Source organism: Pan paniscus, chromosome 3 (assembly GCF_029289425.2).
Source record: "Pan paniscus chromosome 3, NHGRI_mPanPan1-v2.0_pri, whole genome shotgun sequence".
NCBI lineage: Eukaryota > Metazoa > Chordata > Mammalia > Primates > Hominidae > Pan > Pan paniscus.
The window spans coordinates 47550985-47569704 of NC_073252.2; the positions used below are offsets into that span (position 1 = coordinate 47550985).

Sequence of the window (18720 nt, forward strand, 5' to 3'; positions counted from 1 at the left end):
ATAGATTCCCACTTGCTCATGCTGTATTTGGAATTGAGCTCAATCTGTCTTCCTAACTGCAAATCACATTGCAGATGTCCCCGTACCTGTCTCCATGGTCCTGAAGAAAATCAGCCTTACTGTGCTTTAACAAGTGTCATTAAATAGTTTTTTCTGTAACATCTCTCTTTCCTTTCACTCCTTTATCATTATGCAGAACCTGAAGACCATACACCATGCTATCTGATGCCTCTCAGGGAAGTACAAATTTTGATTTCATGCATTAAGATGCTGAACTTCCTTTGTACCCAAATAAACCTGCAAGCATCTCTTTTCCTTTGTAATTTTATCATTTAACTCAGCAGGAAATAAAATTGCCAGGGCTACTGCCTGCTAACTGATTGCCAGAATGTGTTCTGCGGCGTGTTATTGGAGCTTACTCCCATCTTGTCAAAGCCATTTCAAAAGTATCCAGTGTTTTCGTCTCTCTACATTGTTTCACTTTGGTCGCTTGTGGATTTTGGTGAGATAACCAGGACTGGCCACACTCAATCTTACCATTTCAGACCAGAGGACTCCCAAGGCAGGGAGCTGTGGTTAGAATATGGGGGTGGTAGTTCTTCCTGTAGCCTCCTAACCTGTTTCTACCTCCCATGTTTTTATGGTTTTGGAGAATACCATAAACAAAGAGCAAACAAAGAGTAAATTTTTTTTTTTGAATAAAGTTCTCGCTCTGTTGTCCAGGCTGGAGTACAGTGGTGCAATAATGGCTCACTGCAGCCTCGACCTCCCAGGTTCAAGCAATCCTCCCACCTCAACCTCCCAAAATGCTGGCATTACAGGTGTGAGCCACTGCATCCAGCCCAAAGAGCAAATTTAATCCTCTAAGCACCACCTTCACTTTATCACTAATAAGTCAGTGCTGCCCATTGCCCAAGCATGGCCTCCTTCGGTCCCCCTCCTGAGCGTTCTGTCCTGGCCCCACACAGTCTGACTGTGGATGCCTCTCCAACCTCACCTCCCATGTCACATCTCAATCAGTTACCCTGTGTGTCATCCCCTCTGCATCACCGAGTCTTCTCCACAAACGTTTTGCATTTCCTTTTCACCAAGATTCTCTTGCTGATAGCCTTCCATTCCCTTTCAGCATCTTACAATTCTGTTTATTTACCCAAGGCCCAGCTTGAATGCTACCTTCTCCATGGACCCTGTTCTAATCCCCATGGTCAGAATTAATCACTCGTACTGTGTGGATGTAAGAATTCATCTTCTATGTGTGTATGGCAATTTTCAGGCTGTTCCGCATGCTGTAGTTATTTGTTTACATTTCTGTTCCCTTAGCCAAGGCTTCTGCTTTTGTTTTGCTTTTTTCAATCTTATATTTCCCATTTGGTAGCACAGTGCCTTTCATTTATTCTTCACCAGATACTTATTGAACACTGCTATGGGTGAGGTCTTGTTTTAGAGACTGGGGAAAAACAAGGAGCAAAAGGTAAAAATCCCTACCCTCGTGGAGCTTGCAATTAGTGGAAGAAGAAAGTCTGGGATTAAAATAGATAAAATGTAATATTAGGTGCTATGGAGAAAAATATAGCAGGGTGACATAGGAAATTCTAGGGGTTAGGGGATTTTCAATGGGATGCTCAGGGAAGGCCTCACCAAGAAGGTACCATTTTTGCCAAGACTTGTGGTGAGGGAGCAGCCATGTGCCTTTCTGGCGGGACAGGGGACAGTACACCATATGTGTGGCCTGTGCAGGGAGGTGTCTGATGCGTTCAAGTAATGCAAGGAGACTGGAATGGCTGGAGCCAGGGGTGAGTAGTGCGTAAAGTCAGAGAGGAAGGGACAGTTGCTCTGAGGTAGGGGCTTAGCCAGTTTTTGTGTGTGTTTTGTTTGTTTATTTTTAGAGACAGGGTCTCACTTTGTCACCCAGGCTGGAATGCAGTGGTATGACCATAGTGCTTATTGTATCCTCAGTTTCCTGGGCTCAAGGCTCTGCCTTCTGAGTAACTAGGACTACAGGCACCTGCCACTACACCTGGCTAATTTTTTAATTTTTTTGTACAAATGGAGTCTTGCTATGTTGCCTAGGTTGGTGTTGAACTCTTGCCTCAAACAATGCACCCACCTCCGTGCTGGTATAACAGGCGTGAACTACCATGCCCAGCCTTAGCAGGGTATTGAGCTAAAGAATGACATGATCTGATCAGTGCTGTCATAGTATTTCCCTGGCTGCTGTAGCAAGGAGTGGTTCAGTTTGAACTCTTATTTTGGCTCAGGATTTTGGGCACATTGAATGTGGGGTGTGGGAGAAATTGAGGTGTCTAAGACGATCTCAAGGCTTTCGGCCTGAGAAAGAGGAAGGATGGAGCCACCATTCATGGAGCAAGGCAGACTGCGGACAAAGCAAGTTTGGGGAGCAAGACTGGGAGGACACTGTGGGTGCTGACATAGAAAGGTGTCCACACTGAGATGTCCACATCGCATGGTTAAGTAAAAAATTTCACACTTACACATATGTGGGGGAGAACCTGGGAGGATGTATATTGAACCATTAAGAGTTAACTGTTTCAGGCATGGCACTACTGGGCGTTTTTACTTTCCAATTATGAATTGCATGTCTATATAATTCACAAGTCCAGATAATATAAAGGTAACAAAAATGCCTAAGACCAGTCTGCCCAGGTCCACTGTCTAAGCCCTCAGTGTGACAGGTTTCTTTCATCATTCACTAGATGGTGCACAAACTGCAGAACACCTCACAATGACAAATTTATAAGACTGTTTTCTAAACCAGAATGGAAATGTACAGTAGACTCCTTTATCAGCGGTTTCACTTTCCACAGTTTCAGTTACTCATAGTCGACTGAGGTCCAAAAATATTAAGATATTTTGAAATAGATGGGGAGGAGCACATTCACATAGCTTTTATTACAGCATATTATTATAGTTGTTCTATTTTTTTATTTTATTATTAGTTGTTACTCTCTTACTCTGCCTAATTTATAAATTAAACTTTATCTTATGCATGTATGTATAGAAAAAACATCGTGGCCAGGCTCGGTGGCTCATGCCTGTAATCCCAGCACTTTGGGAGGCCGAGGCGGGTGGATCACTTGAGGTTAGGAGTTCGAGACCAGCCTGGCCAACATGGTAAAACCCCATCTCTACTAAAATTACAAAAATTAGCTGGGCGTGGTCACATGTGCCTGTGATCCCAGCTACTTGGGGAGGCTGAGGCAGGAGAATCACTTGATCCTGGGAGGCAGGAGTTGCAGTGAGCCGAGATCTTGGCCACTGCACTGTATCCTGGGCAACAGAGTGAGACTCCATCTAAAAAAAAAAAGAAAGAAAAAGAAAGAAAGAAAAAGAAAGAGAAAGAACATCGTATATATAGAGTTTGTTACTATCCGAGATTTCAGGCATCTCTTGGGGGTCATGGAATGTGTGTGTCCTTTGTGGATAAGGGGGTACTACAGCATTCACCATGGGGCTAAAGCAACAATAGTTGTTTGCTTAGGAAAATCCTTTCTGGTGAGTAACTCTGTTCAGAAAACCATGTTGTAGGCCAAAAGGTGACATGATAAATATAGATTTACAACAAAAGAAGTGAGGATATTTCTGTCGAGCAGGTTTGGCAGATTGCTGTTCTTTACTGTCAGGTTGTCTCTTTCCAGAAGACTAACACTCGTCCTCCAAATCAAAGCAGTTTGCTCCCCCATACGACACTGTTCAGACACACTGAGAATGCTAATGGTTCAACTTCTTCAGTCAATGAATATGCCCTTAATTCACCCCAGGTGAGGAACAAGTCAAGATATTGGGGGGAGTATAACTGATTTGAGAATCCAAATAATATGCTATAAATAGTTATCTAAGGAAGAGAACAGGCTATCTAATAACTGATGAGCCACTTCTAAAAGAAGAATATTCTCTCAGTCCATTTTTTTGTACTCTACCAAGTACCGTAGAGCTGCTTTAAAGGTGAATTAGTCAGGTTCCAATCCTGGGAAGGAAGTTGTGCAGGCAGGTGGCAAGTCCTGAAAGGTACAACAGTGCTCATTGTCTAGAAACTGGGCAGCCAAACCCCAGTAGGGAGGAGCCTGCTGGTCTAGGAATGGTAAAGGGAACAAAAAGAGAAACCCCTTGTATGTCTCAAAGGATGATCCCCCCAAACTCCGCCCTGCCCTACCCTCCCACCTAGGAGAGGAAAATGGTGTCAACGTATGATCCACTTCATAGGGAAGTAGAGGCGGCTGAAGAAGGCAGCTGGCATAAAAAGCTGTAAAGGGACAGCCAGGAGAGGACTGTCCTGTAGAGGTAGCCCAGGACAAAGCCCAGTGCATCCCGGGTCTGGTAAGCAACACTGGAGCCTTTGGAGAGCCGCTGAGGGGCACACTGGCCAGAGGCCAGGGCACGGAGCAGCTCATGCCGGTCACTACTTTCTTTCTTTTTTTTTTTTTTGAGATGGGGTCTCGCTCTGTCGTCCAGGCTGGAGTGGAGTTGCTTGATCTCGGCTCACTGCAAGCTCCACCTCCCGGATTCAAGCAATTCTCCTGCCTCAGTCTCCCCAGTAGCTGGGATTACAGATGCCTACCAATATGCCTGCCTAATTTTTGTAGTTTTAGTAGAGATGGAGTTTCACCATGTTGGCCAGGCTAGTCTCAAACTCCTGACCTCAGATGATCTGCCCGCCTCAGCCTCCCAAAGTGCTGGGATTACAGACATGAGCTACCATGCCCAGCCTGGTCACTACTTTCTGAGAATATTTGCTAGTCTCTGTAAGGAGAGGTAGGAAACATGTCAGTCCTCTTAGCAGTGCGCTTGCAAGTTGTTGTTAGAATATGTTATTGCTCTACGTGCTTCATTTTCTTGGTTAACTATGGAGCCACTTTTTCTGATGACTGTATAGTCAGTTTTCCAGAGAAACAGAACCAATAGGATATATAGAGATATATAAGAGGAGATTTATTATGAGAATTGGCTTAGGCAATTATGGAGGCCAGAAGTCCCATGATCTGCCATCTGCAAGATGGAGACCCTGTAAAGCTGGTGTTACAATCCAGTCCAAGTCTGGAGGCCTGAGAGCAAGGGGAGCCGATGGTGTAACTCTCAGTCCGAAGCTGAAGGCCTCAGAGCCTGGGAGGGGTGCAGGTATGTGTCTGGAATCCCAAGGCTGAGACTGGAGTTCTGATGTCCAAGGGCAGTAGAAGATGGGTGTTCCAGCGCAAGAAAAGAGAGAATTCATTCCTCCTCTGCCTTTTTGCTCTATCAGGGCCCTCAATGGATTGGGTGATGCCTTCCCACATTGGTAAGGGTGAGTTTTCTTTACTTAGTCTACTGATTCAAATGCTGATTTCTTCCAGAAACATCCTGACAAGCACACTCAGGAATAATGTTTTACCAGATACCTGGGCATTCTTTAGCCTAATCAAGTTGACACCTAAAATTAACCATCACAGTGATCTTCCTGATTTTGTTCCTATTTCTGAGGACACACTCTTATTCATATCCTGTAACCTTATAAGTGCTTAAAATAAACATGAAATGACATCATTGGTGGGAAATGAGAGAGGATTTAAGGAAGATAGGGAAGGCTGGTAATTTACAAGGTCTATTCCAGGTCGGTTTTTGTACAGGGTACTGTATGAAGTGAGAAACTACATTGGGTCACCTTTCACGAGGTGTGTGGAGCACCAACAGGCTTTGGAAGGACAGGAATCAGGCAGTTAACTGCATTTTACAAGTCCCTGGTCTCACTGTTTTTCATTCTGGTCATGTAGTGGTCCTAAGCGTTCTGGGGAGTTTGGGTTCTGAGTTGTTGATTAGTTCTTCTGGCCATAGGAAGGATGCAGGATGATGTACAACCTTCCCCACATCAGTCTGAACTCCAACAAGAAACCTATGATCTGGTATATTTCACATGTGTTTTGTCCTTCCAAAGAAGTCATCAGCATAAAGTAATTTCTAAGAGACTATTTGAAGGATTTGTTCCTTTTGCTTCACCAAGAGGACATTAAAAGCATATTCTACATTCTCTGTCAGGTTTCTGACTGAGTTCCTAAGCAGTCATCTTTCAGCTGGAATAGATCTGCAGTTTTACCTTCTTTTTCTGGACCACAAATGGGATGGGCATCAGTGGTACTGAGACAACCATTTATAACAATAATAGCTTCCAATTATTGAATGCTTGCCATGTGCTTATCAAATAGTCTTATGTATGTTAACTCCCTTAATCTTCACCACAGCCCTAGGAAATAGGTACTATTATGATCCCCATTTTATAGATGAGAAAATTGAGGCTTAAAGAAGTTTAAGCAGTGTGTACAGTATCACCCAGCTACTAAGTGGCAGAGCCTGGATTTGAAACCAGAGAATCTGGATCCAGGCTATGTGCTCATGGTTCCTGCTCTGTTCTGAGTTCCCATTAGAATGGAGCATGGAAGAATTATCATTTTAACTATCACCCTGGTATAACACATCCACTGAGCAGCTGCCAGATTGTTTGAGGAGGAGGTTCGAGTTTAGTGTTGGGGCTTGATGGTCAAATGCATCTGCCTGGCATTCCTTAGTCTTCGTGTTCTACCATTAGCCACATAAGATTCAACCTGAATTTGCTTCTCGGGTCCCCATCTCTTGAACTTTCTGGGCCTGTCTGTCCTCTGGGGATCTGAGTGGTGCATTTCTTGTTGTGCTCTGGTTTGCTTCATGTTTGGTTGTTTCTCTTCACTGAACCAGGCCTGAGGTGTTGATGTCAGAGCCTAGCAAGGAGAGCCAGCATTGTGAAGGCTCACTGTTTGTTTTGGCACTCGGAGCTGTGACTATGGGCCAGAAAGAAGGTTGCTGTGATGCTATTTCAAAGCTGTAGACCAGGGGCTTCCAGGCACAAGGATCTCATTTTCAGTTAGCTTGTGGTCAGGCTGCCATACAGATTTGGTTTTTTGGTTTGTTTGTTTTTGCCTTAGGGATAGGAAGGCACGTGAAATCACTGCCTATGGCTGAAGGACTAGAAGAGATTCTTTTTTTTTTTTTTTTGAGATAGAGTCTCACTCTGTCGCCCAGGCAGAAATGCAGTGGCACGATCTCAGCTCGCTGCGACCTCTGCCTCCTGGGTTCAAGCGATTCTCCTGCCTCAGCCTCCCAAGTAGCTGGGATTATAGGCGCGTGCCACCACGCCCGGCTAATTTTTTTATTTTTAGTAGAGATGGGGTTTCACCATGTTAGCCAGGCTGGTCTCCATCTCCTGACCTCGTAATCTGCCCACCTCGGCCTCCCAAAGTGCTGGGATTACAAGCGTGAGCCACCGCGCCCGGCCAAGAGATTTCTTTAGAACTGCTGAGTCAGTCATATTGGGAGTAATCACCTCACTGTCATCTATAAAATGAAATTAGTCATGTTACCCAGCCATTCCTATACTTCTCAGGGTGCTGTGCTGAATAAAATACAGTGAAATCTTTAAGGAAAACGTATGTGCGCATATTTATAAAACCTTTCTAAAAATTGTATATGTCAAAGGTGGGCCACTGCTAAGTGAGGAACCCATTCCCTGGCCTTAATTCCTCCCTGTGCTGAGGGGAACCACCTAGTCACTTGGAACTCTTGGGTATCAGTGGATTCACCAGAGTAAGGTTCTGTTAAGTTAGTGTCACCTCAGAATCGTTCTGTTAAGTTAGTGTCACCTCAGAATCAATGTACCTCTCTAGTAGCTAATGGACAGAGTGATTTTGTCATTTTTATAGAGAATAGGGTGAAACATCAGGTGAGGTGTTTGGGCTTCAATTAACAGAGTATCTGAATGTATTAGCTAGAGTGAAAGGTTCAGCTGCTATAACAACAATAAGGCAACAATAATGTGGCTTAAAAATGAATTTTTTTTTCACGTAACAGTCCATGGTGGCTATTTCATATCAGTGAGGGGAGAAGGGGCTCATGATAACCAGGCCATCTGCAGCATAGCTCCTGTCTTCCGGTCATCATGTCCCAGTTCATAGGAAATGAGTATGTGCCAGGCAGGCTTACATTCCATTGGCAAGAATTAATTCATGTGGCTACTTCACAGTGCAGAGGAAGATGGGGAGAGTCATGTAGCTGGGCAGCCATGTGCCTAGCTATTCTTCTGACACAGTGGAAGAAGAGAAGAATGGATGTTCATAGTCAGCTGGCTGTCTTTGCTGGAGTCAGTGCCTCTGACCACCAAGAATCAGTGAACGCCCCAATTTCTACACATAGAACACACTTGCTTCATCCCAAGGGAGACAAACCAAAGCCCCATCCAGTAAATGCACTGCCTGAAAATCCATGGTCGCTGGGTAACGTATGAATTATTTCCATTACGTTCCAACATGGTTCCTGATGGTCTTGCAACCTGTGAACTAAAAGGCAAGTTATCTCCCGACTTCTGCACTCATACTCACACTCAATATGCCACGGTAGAACAGGGAGCAGAAAAACACAATTAAAACTCCTATTGGAAAAAGAGGAGGAGGAAATGCACACAGCAGCCCCTGGTCCACAGCAAGGCTGGGATCCTGCAGCAGGCAATGGGAAGGCCCCTTGCCCCGGCAGAAGAGGAGCTTGCCGGACTAGACTCTGGTTCTGCTCTTCAGGAGAGCCCTTGCTCATGCTCTTGGTGTCCCTTGGCCTTGACCTTGGGGAAGGGGCTTCTCTGTGTTCAGTTTCCTCCTTCGCCAAATCTGAAGTGGGTGCTGGGGTTATCCCCCGCCTTGGTGGCTGTTCAGCTTTTGCAGCCCACTGCCTGCTGGTGCAAATTTGGAAGTTTGAGAGTGCAACAGTCATACTACTGGCTTGGCTATGGTCCCTTTGCTAATGCAGTTCAGGTACTCAGAACTTCCAGCCAGTTCACATGCCAGCCTTCTCTCCCAACCTTCTTTCCAAGACTTGGGCTATCTGCCTACTTTATTTCTTTGCTTCCTTGCCCTCCATGTTTTCCTCTCTCAATGTAGTGGCAGCTATACGGAGCCCTCTGAGACAGTAGAATTGGGAGGGAAGGCAAAACCCTTATTTTCATCTCCAGTCTCTTGCTGTTTGAGGTTTAGAAGTCACTGGCTTTTCCAACCCTTCAAGACACCAAATTTCTAAACTCTTCCTCTTCTTTTGTATCTCTCTTTGCAAATCAGTCCGGGTAGAGGCTCAATAGAAATGTGGTCTGCTTTTCAAGTTAGGTCAGGTGACAGGTTTTTTTTTAAGGTCAACAGACTTTGTTGGCACACACCAGATTTTAGTCACACATTTTCCTTATGACTGTCTTTTTTTTTTAATTGTGGTAAAATATCATGACATTAAATTTATGATTTTTTAAGTGTGCAGTTCATTGGCAAAACTGAAACTCCATACCCATTAAACAATAACTCCTCATTCCCGCTATTCCTTTTTGTTTGTTAGTTTTCCTTCTAACAGTCAGGCCCCTCTGTGCAGGTCTGCTGGAGTTTGCTGGAGGTTCACTTCAGACCCTGTTTGCCTGGGTATCACCAGTGGAGGCTGAAGACCAGCAAAGATTGCTGTTTGTTCCTTCCTCTGGAAGCTTTTTCCCAGAGGGGCACCTGCCAGATGCTAGCCAGAGCTCTCCTGTATGAAGTGTCTGTCAACCCCTGCTGGGAAGTGTCTTCCCATCAGGAGGCACGGGGGTCAAGGACCCACTTAAGGAAGCAGTCTGTCCCTTAGCAGAGCTTGAGCGCTGTGCTAGGAGATCTGCCGCTCTCTTCAAAGCCGGCAAGCAGGAACATTTAAGTCTGCTGAAGCTGCACCCACAGCTGCCCCTTCCCCAAGTTGCCCTTCCCAGGGAGATGGGAGTTTTATCCATAAGCCCCTGACTGGGGCTGCTGCCTTTCTTTCAGAGATGCCCTGCCCAGAGGCCACTTTTTGTTTTTTGATAATAGCTGTCCTAATGGGTGAGGTGGTACTTCATCTTTTTTGAAGTGGCTTTTTAAACTTCTAAAAATTTTGGTGAAATATATATAACAAAAACTGCCATTGTGACCATTGCTAAGTGTATAATTCAGTGGCATAAATTATATTCACATTGTTGTATGACCATCACCACTCTGTCTCTGAAACTTTTTCATCACCCCATTGATGAAAATTTTAAGTGAATTTTAGACATTGTGACAATTGGCTGCTAAATAGTATACTCCTCTAGAAAATGGACATTTTCCTGTATAATGCAATCCTGTTGTCATATGAGCCTTCATTCATTTTCCATTGGAGAGAACTTACTCACAGGGCCACACTTATTACAAAGGAGGCTGCGAAGTATAAGGTAGGCGAGCAGCCGCTTACCAAATTATAATGGAAGGAGACAGAGTGGATTTTGGTGCTCTACCACCCTACAGTAATAAAGCAATAATGACTTTTAATTTATTCACATTACAAGTTTGGAGGTAGGTGATATTGAGCATTTGGTAGTGTCTTAATGATGTTATCAAGGATTCAGTTCTTCCCACCATCTAATCTGCCATTCTCAGTATGTTGACTTTGGGTCCTCATGTTTTTTTGTCTCGTGGTTACATTATGGCTGCCATAGCACTAGGTACCATATTTTCACTATAGCATCCCAAGTGGGAAAGAAGTAGGGTGGGCAGAAAAGAAACAATCCACTATCAAGGATGCAAATTCTTCCCATTTGCTGCTCAGTAGACTTCCCCTTGCATCTCATGGGCCAGGTTCAAAGGAGTCTAGAAAGGTACTTGTTAAAGGAAAATGAGATCACTATGATTGGCTTAACAACTCATGACCTATAGCCTTGGGCTGAGCACATTGCTGTCCCTAATAAAATTAGACTTCTATTAGCTAAGAAAAAGAGGAGAAATGACTGTTGGGTTGGCAGTTACATCTGCCACATGTGGGCAATATTTTTATTATTATTAAAGATATAAATGGACTCTGAAGAGGATCTTGGCATAGAAACTCTAAGACAGTATTATTGAATTGAAGTGCTGGTAGAAGGGAATTCCTTCTGGGATTATTCTGTCAATAGTGTAGGGACAGGCCAGGCGCAGTGGCTCACGCCTATAATCCTAACACTTTGAGAGTCCGAGGCAGGTGGATCGCTTGAGCCCAGAAATTCAAGACCAGCCTGGGCAATATGATGAGACCCTGTCTCTACAAAAATTAGCTGGGCATAGTGGCACACGCCTGTAGTCCCAGCTACTTAGGAAGCTGAAGTGGGAGGATCACCTGAACCTGGGGAGATTGAGTCTGCAGTGAGCCATGATCATGCCACCGCACTCCAGCCTGAGTGACAGAGTGAAACCCTATCTCAAAAAAAAAAAAAAAAAAAAGTGTTGGGACAATGTGCTCCATTGATTTCTGAGAAAAAGAATCCTTAGGTCACTGGCATGAAAGGATCCCTATAGTCCTATAGTCATCTATCAGTTGAATGAAGGTGATTGCCTTTAGAAATCAAGACAGCATTGGAGAAAAACTTGTTGCCATTGGTTCTTCTTAGGAATCATCATATTCTTTTGGGAATGGTAATGTTTAATAGAAATCCTTTACTACATATTGTTTCTTGCCAGCACTTATGAAAAATGTTGTAGGAACAGGGGGATTGGCCTCATTAATTGAATAATATTGTTTATATCTGCGGATGGAGGGAAGTCATATACTCTTAAAGTGACACCAGGTCACCTGACTATTATGCCTTCCCAAACTTAGGATTCAGTGAAAACAAAATTTTCTTTGTTAGCAGAACAAGTGTGACATTTGTTGGTTGTGTTTCATATCTCCCCAGGCTGATTTATATCCGAGAGCCTGCAAACATTTTAGGGGAAAAACAAAATAAACAGTCCTCATCATTACCCCTTGTAATTACAAATGAATGATAAGATAATAAAAGCCCTTCACACTTGCCCATGACACAAAAGAAAAATAAGATTCACAGGTGGTTAAAAAACAAACCAAGGATGCTCTTGGTTCATGGGCACTGTGACAGTCATGGTCATGAGTGGGTGACTCGTTCATCATTTCTGCTTCATTCCAGTTGGCCCTGAGAGCAGAATGAAAAACTACTGTAGCAGGAAGCTCATTTCCTGATAAATTACAAGACAAAAAAAGATAACCAAAGACCCCCAACAGCGCTTTCAGCATAATACAGTTAACATTTATTGAAATGTCTGCTGTATGCCAGCCACTGTTCTGTGTGCTTTAAACATATTTTCAATCCTCAGTAAAACCCTGTAAGGTAGATACCATTATTATTTCCACTTTGCTGATGAAGAAACTGAGGCACAGAGAAGACTTAACCAAGGACACACAACTAATAAGAGGCAGAGCTGGATTCCAAGCCCTGGTAGCCTGGCTCCAGAGTCTGTGAACTACAGCTACCTCTCTCCATTGCCCCAGGGAGGACAAAGTCCTTCTATTTAAAATAAGCAAGTCCTTTCCAGCCCTTGGAAATATTAACTACAATGACACTTCACAGTCATTGTTGTAAGTGGTTCTCACTAATCAAGTTTTTTTTTGTTTTTTGTTTTTGAGATAGAGTCTTGCTCTGTCGCCTAGACTGAAGTGCAGTGGTGCGATCACGGCTCACTGCAACCTCCGCCTCCCGGGTTCAAGTGATTCTCCTGCCTCAGCCTCCCAAGTAGCTGGGACTACAGGCGCGTGCCACCATGCCCGGCTAATTTTTTGTATTTTTAGTAGAGATGGGGTTTCACCGTGTTAGCCAGGATGGTCTCGATCTCCTGACCTCACGGCCCTAATAAAGTTTTTAAAGCTGTAAATGAAGATTGGGCTTTACTTTTCCATTTGTAGCTTCCATTTCCATTTGCTGCTTGATAAAATAGAAAGTTTGTCCTCAAGGATTAGCATGGGTAATGGTATGCTATGTTCTTTCACTCTGTAGCTTCAGTAGCTAACACTGTACAAACTATCTGTTTTGAATTTGATGACAGAAGTATGAATAATCATGTGAGTTTGACTTTATTTATTTATTTATTTGTTTGTTTGTTTATTTTTTAAGAAAGAGTCTCACTCTGTCACCCAGGCTGGAGTGAAGTGGAGCGATCTCGGCTCACTGCAACCTCCGCCTCCTGGGCTCAAGCGATTCTCCTGCCTTAGCCTCCTGCATAGCTGGGACTACAGGTGCGTGCCACCTCACCCTGCTAATTTTTGTATTTTTACTAGAGATGGGTTTCACCATGTTGGCCAGGTTGGTCTCGAACTCCTGACCTCAGATGATCCACCCACCTCAGCCTCCCAAAGTGCTGGGATTTCAGGCTTGAGCCACCCCACCCGGCTGTGAATTTTGACTTTATAAAGACCCCCTTTTCAAACCAACTAAAGGAGTTAAGAGTCTTAAATAATAAATTAATATGGGCTTATAGTAACATTCTGTTCACTTCCACAAAATCGTACATTTTCAAGTGGCCAGGTGTTCTCTTGGCTATCTGCAGCTTGAAGACTTCCAGAGCAACAAAAATGTCAATAGTGGGAGCCTCTGCAGACCTCATGCTACAGGTCATTTTCTCTGAGAGGAACAAAGAGAACTGCAGGGATGCCAGGTCACAAAGCGAGCGGTAGAAGGTGGGGATTTTCATCATCTGACTCGAAGTGTTGAAGAGCCCCACTGTGCAGTCTCACTCACACCACAGATTGAGTAAAAGAAAGTGAAGATAACTCAGACTTAGGGAATGACATTTATTGGAAGAAAAGAACATGCGACAGAAATATACAGAGAGTTTGCAGTATTGGCTCTCTAGGAAGAGTTGACCATCTGGATAACAGCTTTGCAAATCATTTGGATAAATGATACCATTTGGAGGAGAGTCTTCCAAAGCAAATCTAAATGCCAGAACCCTTTCAAGAAGGTTTATGCAGTTCTTGCTTTTTTCCTCCATTTGTTAGAAGCTCATGAGGTGACGTTGTCCTAGATATAATTAACCATTTAGGACATGGGAAGAATTATCTTTAATTTTTTTACTGTGAAGTATTATTGGAAGATTAATATCAATAGAGTAAATATTATGTAGAATAAAAAAGAAGTACGGGCCAGGTGCAGTGGCTCACACCTATAATCCCAGCACTTTGGGAGGCCAAGGCAGGTTGATCACCTGAGGTCAGGAATTCGAGACTAGCCTGGCCAACATGGTGAAACCCCATGTCTACTAAAAATACAAAAATTAGCTGGGTGTGGTGGCAGGTGCCTGTAATCCCAGCTACTCAGGAGGCTGAGGTGAGAGAACCACTTGAACCCAGGAGGCGGAGGTTGCAGTGAGCAGAGATTGCACCCCTACATTCCAGCCTGGGCGACAGAGTGAGACCCCATGTCAAAAAAAAAAAGCACAATTCAGAATGTAAAGATACAAGCCAGGTGTGGCGGTGCATGCCTACAGTCCCAGCTACTAGGGAGGTTGAAGTGGGAGGATCTCTTGAGCCCAAGAGTTTGAGTTCAGCCTGGACAACATAGTGAGATGCCATCTCTTTAAAGAAAAAATGCAAAGACAAAACTATTTTAGGAGTATGGAATATTCCATTCTTCTCCCCCTGTTTCCTTAAAGAGGGAAATGTACTCTTCTAGCTGGGAGGAAACTTGTGATTTAGCTCAGGGAAAGAGTGGAACTTATTCTTGCTAGGAAATATAAGTAAAGTTTGGGTGACACTTTCTAATGTGACTAGAAGCAATGGGCCAGTTTATTTTCATGGTGTCTGGAAGGATGCAAGAAAAAGATCCATCTCCTACTTTTAACTTTAATTCTCAGGCAGCAGTAAGGCAAAGTTAACAAAGTTAATTTGCCTATGGCAGTGGCTCACGTGGGTGGATCATTTGAGCTCAGGAGTTCTAGACTAGCTTGGGCAACGTAGTGAAACCTTGTCTCTACAAAAAATACAAAAAATTAGCCAGGTGTGGTGGTGTGCAGCTGTAGTCCCAGCTACTTGGGGGCTGAGGTGGGAGGATCACTTGAGCCCAGGAGGTTGAGGCAGCAGTGAGCCATAATCGCATCACTGCACCCCATCCAGCCTGGGTGACAAAGCGAGATCGTGTCTCAAAAAAAAAAAAAAAAAAGAGAGAGAGAGTTAATTTAATATATTGTTTATCCTTTGCAAAAAGGTACTTTCAGTCAGGTATCTGAACTTGTCAAGCCAAGGCAGCTCAGAGAGTCCTGTGAAACTAAACCAAATTAAACATTCATCTCCAGGAACCTCCTGGAATCCTTCCCCAGTACCTGGAGCAGCGAGCACATCAGAGTCGTTTCTCTATTGCGAATTCTTTAGTCACAATATAAGCTGACAAGCGCAGGTAAATGAGAATCAGTGGCTAAATGGGACATCCCAGTACCTTGGGCCAGGAAATTAGTATATAAAGCTATTGTAGCTTGATGCCATAGTCTTAGAATTATCTTGTTAACCCTCTTCACTCTACCTCCCTGCTTGAAAATTTCGATTTCCCATATAGACATTCCTAAAAGGGGAGCCAGCATGAGTATTTGTCCATTTGACAATTGTGCCTCCCATTGTACATTAACAAGTTGTCATTCTGATTTATTCATCAATCTGTTGTAACAATAGTTAACATTTTCTCTGGGGCTGATAATTCTGAGTACTTTGGATCATTCTGTTTTTGCAAAGGTATAAAATACCAGACTTGGCTTAACCTCCAAGGTACTGCCACTCTGTCCTTGACATCCTTCTCCCTTTCTTTAAATTCAATAGTGTTCATTTAGTTGAATCTCACAATCTAGGTTTCAGCTCCTAGATTCTGTAACACCATAAGAAAATGGTGTCACAGATTTAAGTAACGACCCAGACCCTATTAGTCAGTTATTGGGAAAGCTGAGGTTGGGAACCAGATCTCCTAAGCATCTTGGCTGTACTCATCCTATTTGAGGACCCTGTTTCATTGGCAGACCTAGAATAATTGGTTTACTTACTCAATCATCACTCCTATTTTCTGTGCTCCCTCTACATTTGGCTACTTATGGAATTATTTTTGTTGGCATAATGGATAGCTTTATTATGAGCCCACAACTTTGTGGACATAAATAAATGAATAGAGACTGACTAGCAATACTGTGTATGCTTAAAATGTTCACTGTTCTTCCGTATTATATAAACTAGAAAGCCATGAACCACTAGTTCATACAATAGCTTTTATATCTTGCGTAGAATGTTACGTATAAATAGTCGTATTCATTAGACCTTGCCTCAGTATTTCTGCCACCTGGTATAGTACCTGGCACAGGTAGGGTGTCCATAATTTTGAGTTGGATTGTATTGGATTAGATTAGTTGCAAATTAAATTATTGAAAGTGGCTCTAATGTCTTTCAACTCTATTCTGTAATTTAGATCTGTAAACTAGATTCTGTAATTTATTTAACGCCACTGCCCAGATATGTGTTTAGACAAAGGCACAACTGTTGAAAGACACTTTATTAGGCCCAGTGTCTATCTCTTAGTCTGAAAGATCTACGTAATCAGGTAGACCAGTTCTGGGAACTAAGACCTCCTGAGATGTTGCAGATGGGATTGGTTCGCCAGCCTGAAGCGAGGAGCATCATGTTTCCTCTCTTGTCTCAACACTTGGAAGGTCCAGAGAGTCCCAGCATATGAAAGCAGATGTCTTGGAGGTATTCACAAATGGGGCAGTGCTGGTTCAAACCAGTAAACAAACTTTCTTTAATTGTAAAAAATTGTAAAAAAAACAACAACTTGTTTTAATTGTAAAACTCAAAATAAAGAGCATTGATATCTCCCTAGAGATGCCATTTAATCACATTGTTCTTCTGATTGTCAGGTCCCCAGTGGAGGTTACTAGAGCACTTAATTTCCTTAGAACAGGTGTTTTTGCCATAAGGATTATGTTGGCATCCAGTGTCTCCGATAGATTTTGTCTGGCAGTTAAGACATAAAGTGATAGTTATTTCTTTATGTTTAATACTGATAATTTTTCATAGATACTTCTGGAGCTTCTAGTTTTCACTTCATTTGTGTGAGGGGGGATTTTTTATTTCTATATTTTTATAACCTCCAAAACGCCAGACATATGTATTTTTTTCAGTCTATTTATTAGCACTAATTTAAAGTTATACACAATGCATTGTTTTACAGAACATTCATCTTTAGTCTCCTGCGGTTGCTGCTCAATAACATGTCATGAGAAAAGTTCAGATTTGCAAAGCATTTGTCATTTCCTCCTCATAATTGCTAATTTATTTAGTAACCATTTGTTTTTAACACCTTTGTCTGCCAACCTATAGATTTATGTACAGATCAGCTCCATACATACATAAATGTTCATATTAGTACTAAAAGTAGGTTGAAGTATACCTTTGGTACTTAGCTCTTCTAGCGAAAGTCCTAACCTAACCCAAACTCTTTTGTCTTTTCTTAAATGTATCAATACTTATACAAGGATAAATGTTTTTATGAAAAATTTTCTGGCCGGGCACTGTGGCTCATGCCTGTAATCTCAACACTTTGGAAGGTCAAGGTAGGAGGATCACTTTGGGCCAGGAGTTCAAGACCAGCTTGGGCAACATAGCTAGACCCCATCTCTACAAAAAAAATTTAAAAATAAAATTTCTATTAATTCTTAACTAAAACTCTGGAACATTTAAGCTAGATAACAATCATCCATGTTAACTGTTTCAGGGATTTCCCACATGAGTAGGTGAGAATAATGATACCAATTTGAATCATGGTTTCATAAAATACACTTTTTTTTCAGTTAGACTAAACTTTCTTTTTTGTTTGTTTTGAGACAGTCTCGCTCTGACGCCCAGGCTGGAGTACAGTGGCGCGATCTCGGCTCACTGCAAGCTCTGCCTCCTAGGTTCACGCCATTCTCCTGCCTCAGCCTCCCAAGTAGCTGGGACTACAGGCACCCGCCACCACGCCCGGCTATTGTTTTGTACTTTCAGTAGAGACGGGGTTTCACTGTGTTAGCCAGAATGGTCTCGATCTCCTGACCTCGTGATCCGCCCACCTCGGCCTCCCAAAGTGCTGGGATTACAGGTGTAAGCCACCGTGCTTGGCCCAGTTAGACTAAACTTTCCATCTTGAAAGAGTGAAGTAAATGTTTTGCCTTAATTATTAATACGTGTTTATTTTATTTCAGTGGTACAGGCATGGATGGGAAGAAATGCAGCGTATGGATGTTCCTACCTCTTGTATTTACTTTGTTTACTTCAGCTGGATTGTGGATAGTGTGAGTATTTGCTCATTTAATTATTTAAGGATTCAGGTGCAATGTAGATACAAATGTAAACCTTAATAGTATATGGCAGCCGGGCACGGTGGCTCATGCCTATAATCTCAGCACTTTGGGAGGCCGAGGCAGGCGGATCACTTGAGGTCAGGAGTTTGAGACCCTTGCCAACATGGGGAAACCCTGTCTCTACTAAAAATACAGAAGTTAGCCGGGCGTGATGGCACACGCCTGTAATCCCAGCTACTCGGGGGGCTGAGGCACAAGAATCGCTTGAACCCTGGAGGCAGAGGTTGCATTGAGCTGAGATCGCGCCACTGCACTCCAGACTGGGCAAGAGAGCAAGACTGTCCCCACCCCCCAAAAAAATAGTAGATGGCATATCTTTATGACTGTATTTATAAATACTTGAAAATAATATATTTTACTAATTCAACCTTGCTAAAGTCCTCATTTCTTTTCCCATTTTCTATTAACCAAAGTAAGTAACAAGAGTGAGTAATAATTATGCAAAGCCGGTGGTGAAGAATACTAGTTTATTTTGTGTTCATGTGTTCTTGTTGTAATGAACATTTTG

General features: G+C 43.0%; 1 protein-coding gene across 2 annotated transcripts in view; it reads left to right on the plus strand.

The window, feature by feature from the left end:
- The window catches only part of TMEM150C (transmembrane protein 150C), a 93792-nt gene that overhangs the window by 40786 nt on the left and 34286 nt on the right, over nucleotides 1-18720 (plus strand). For both annotated transcript variants that reach the window (XM_063603778.1, XM_034958575.3), the window contains exon 2: nucleotides 18054-18143. In XM_063603778.1, coding sequence (XP_063459848.1) covers nucleotides 18054-18143 — 90 coding nt within the window. The remainder of the gene's footprint in view (nucleotides 1-18053; nucleotides 18144-18720) is intronic.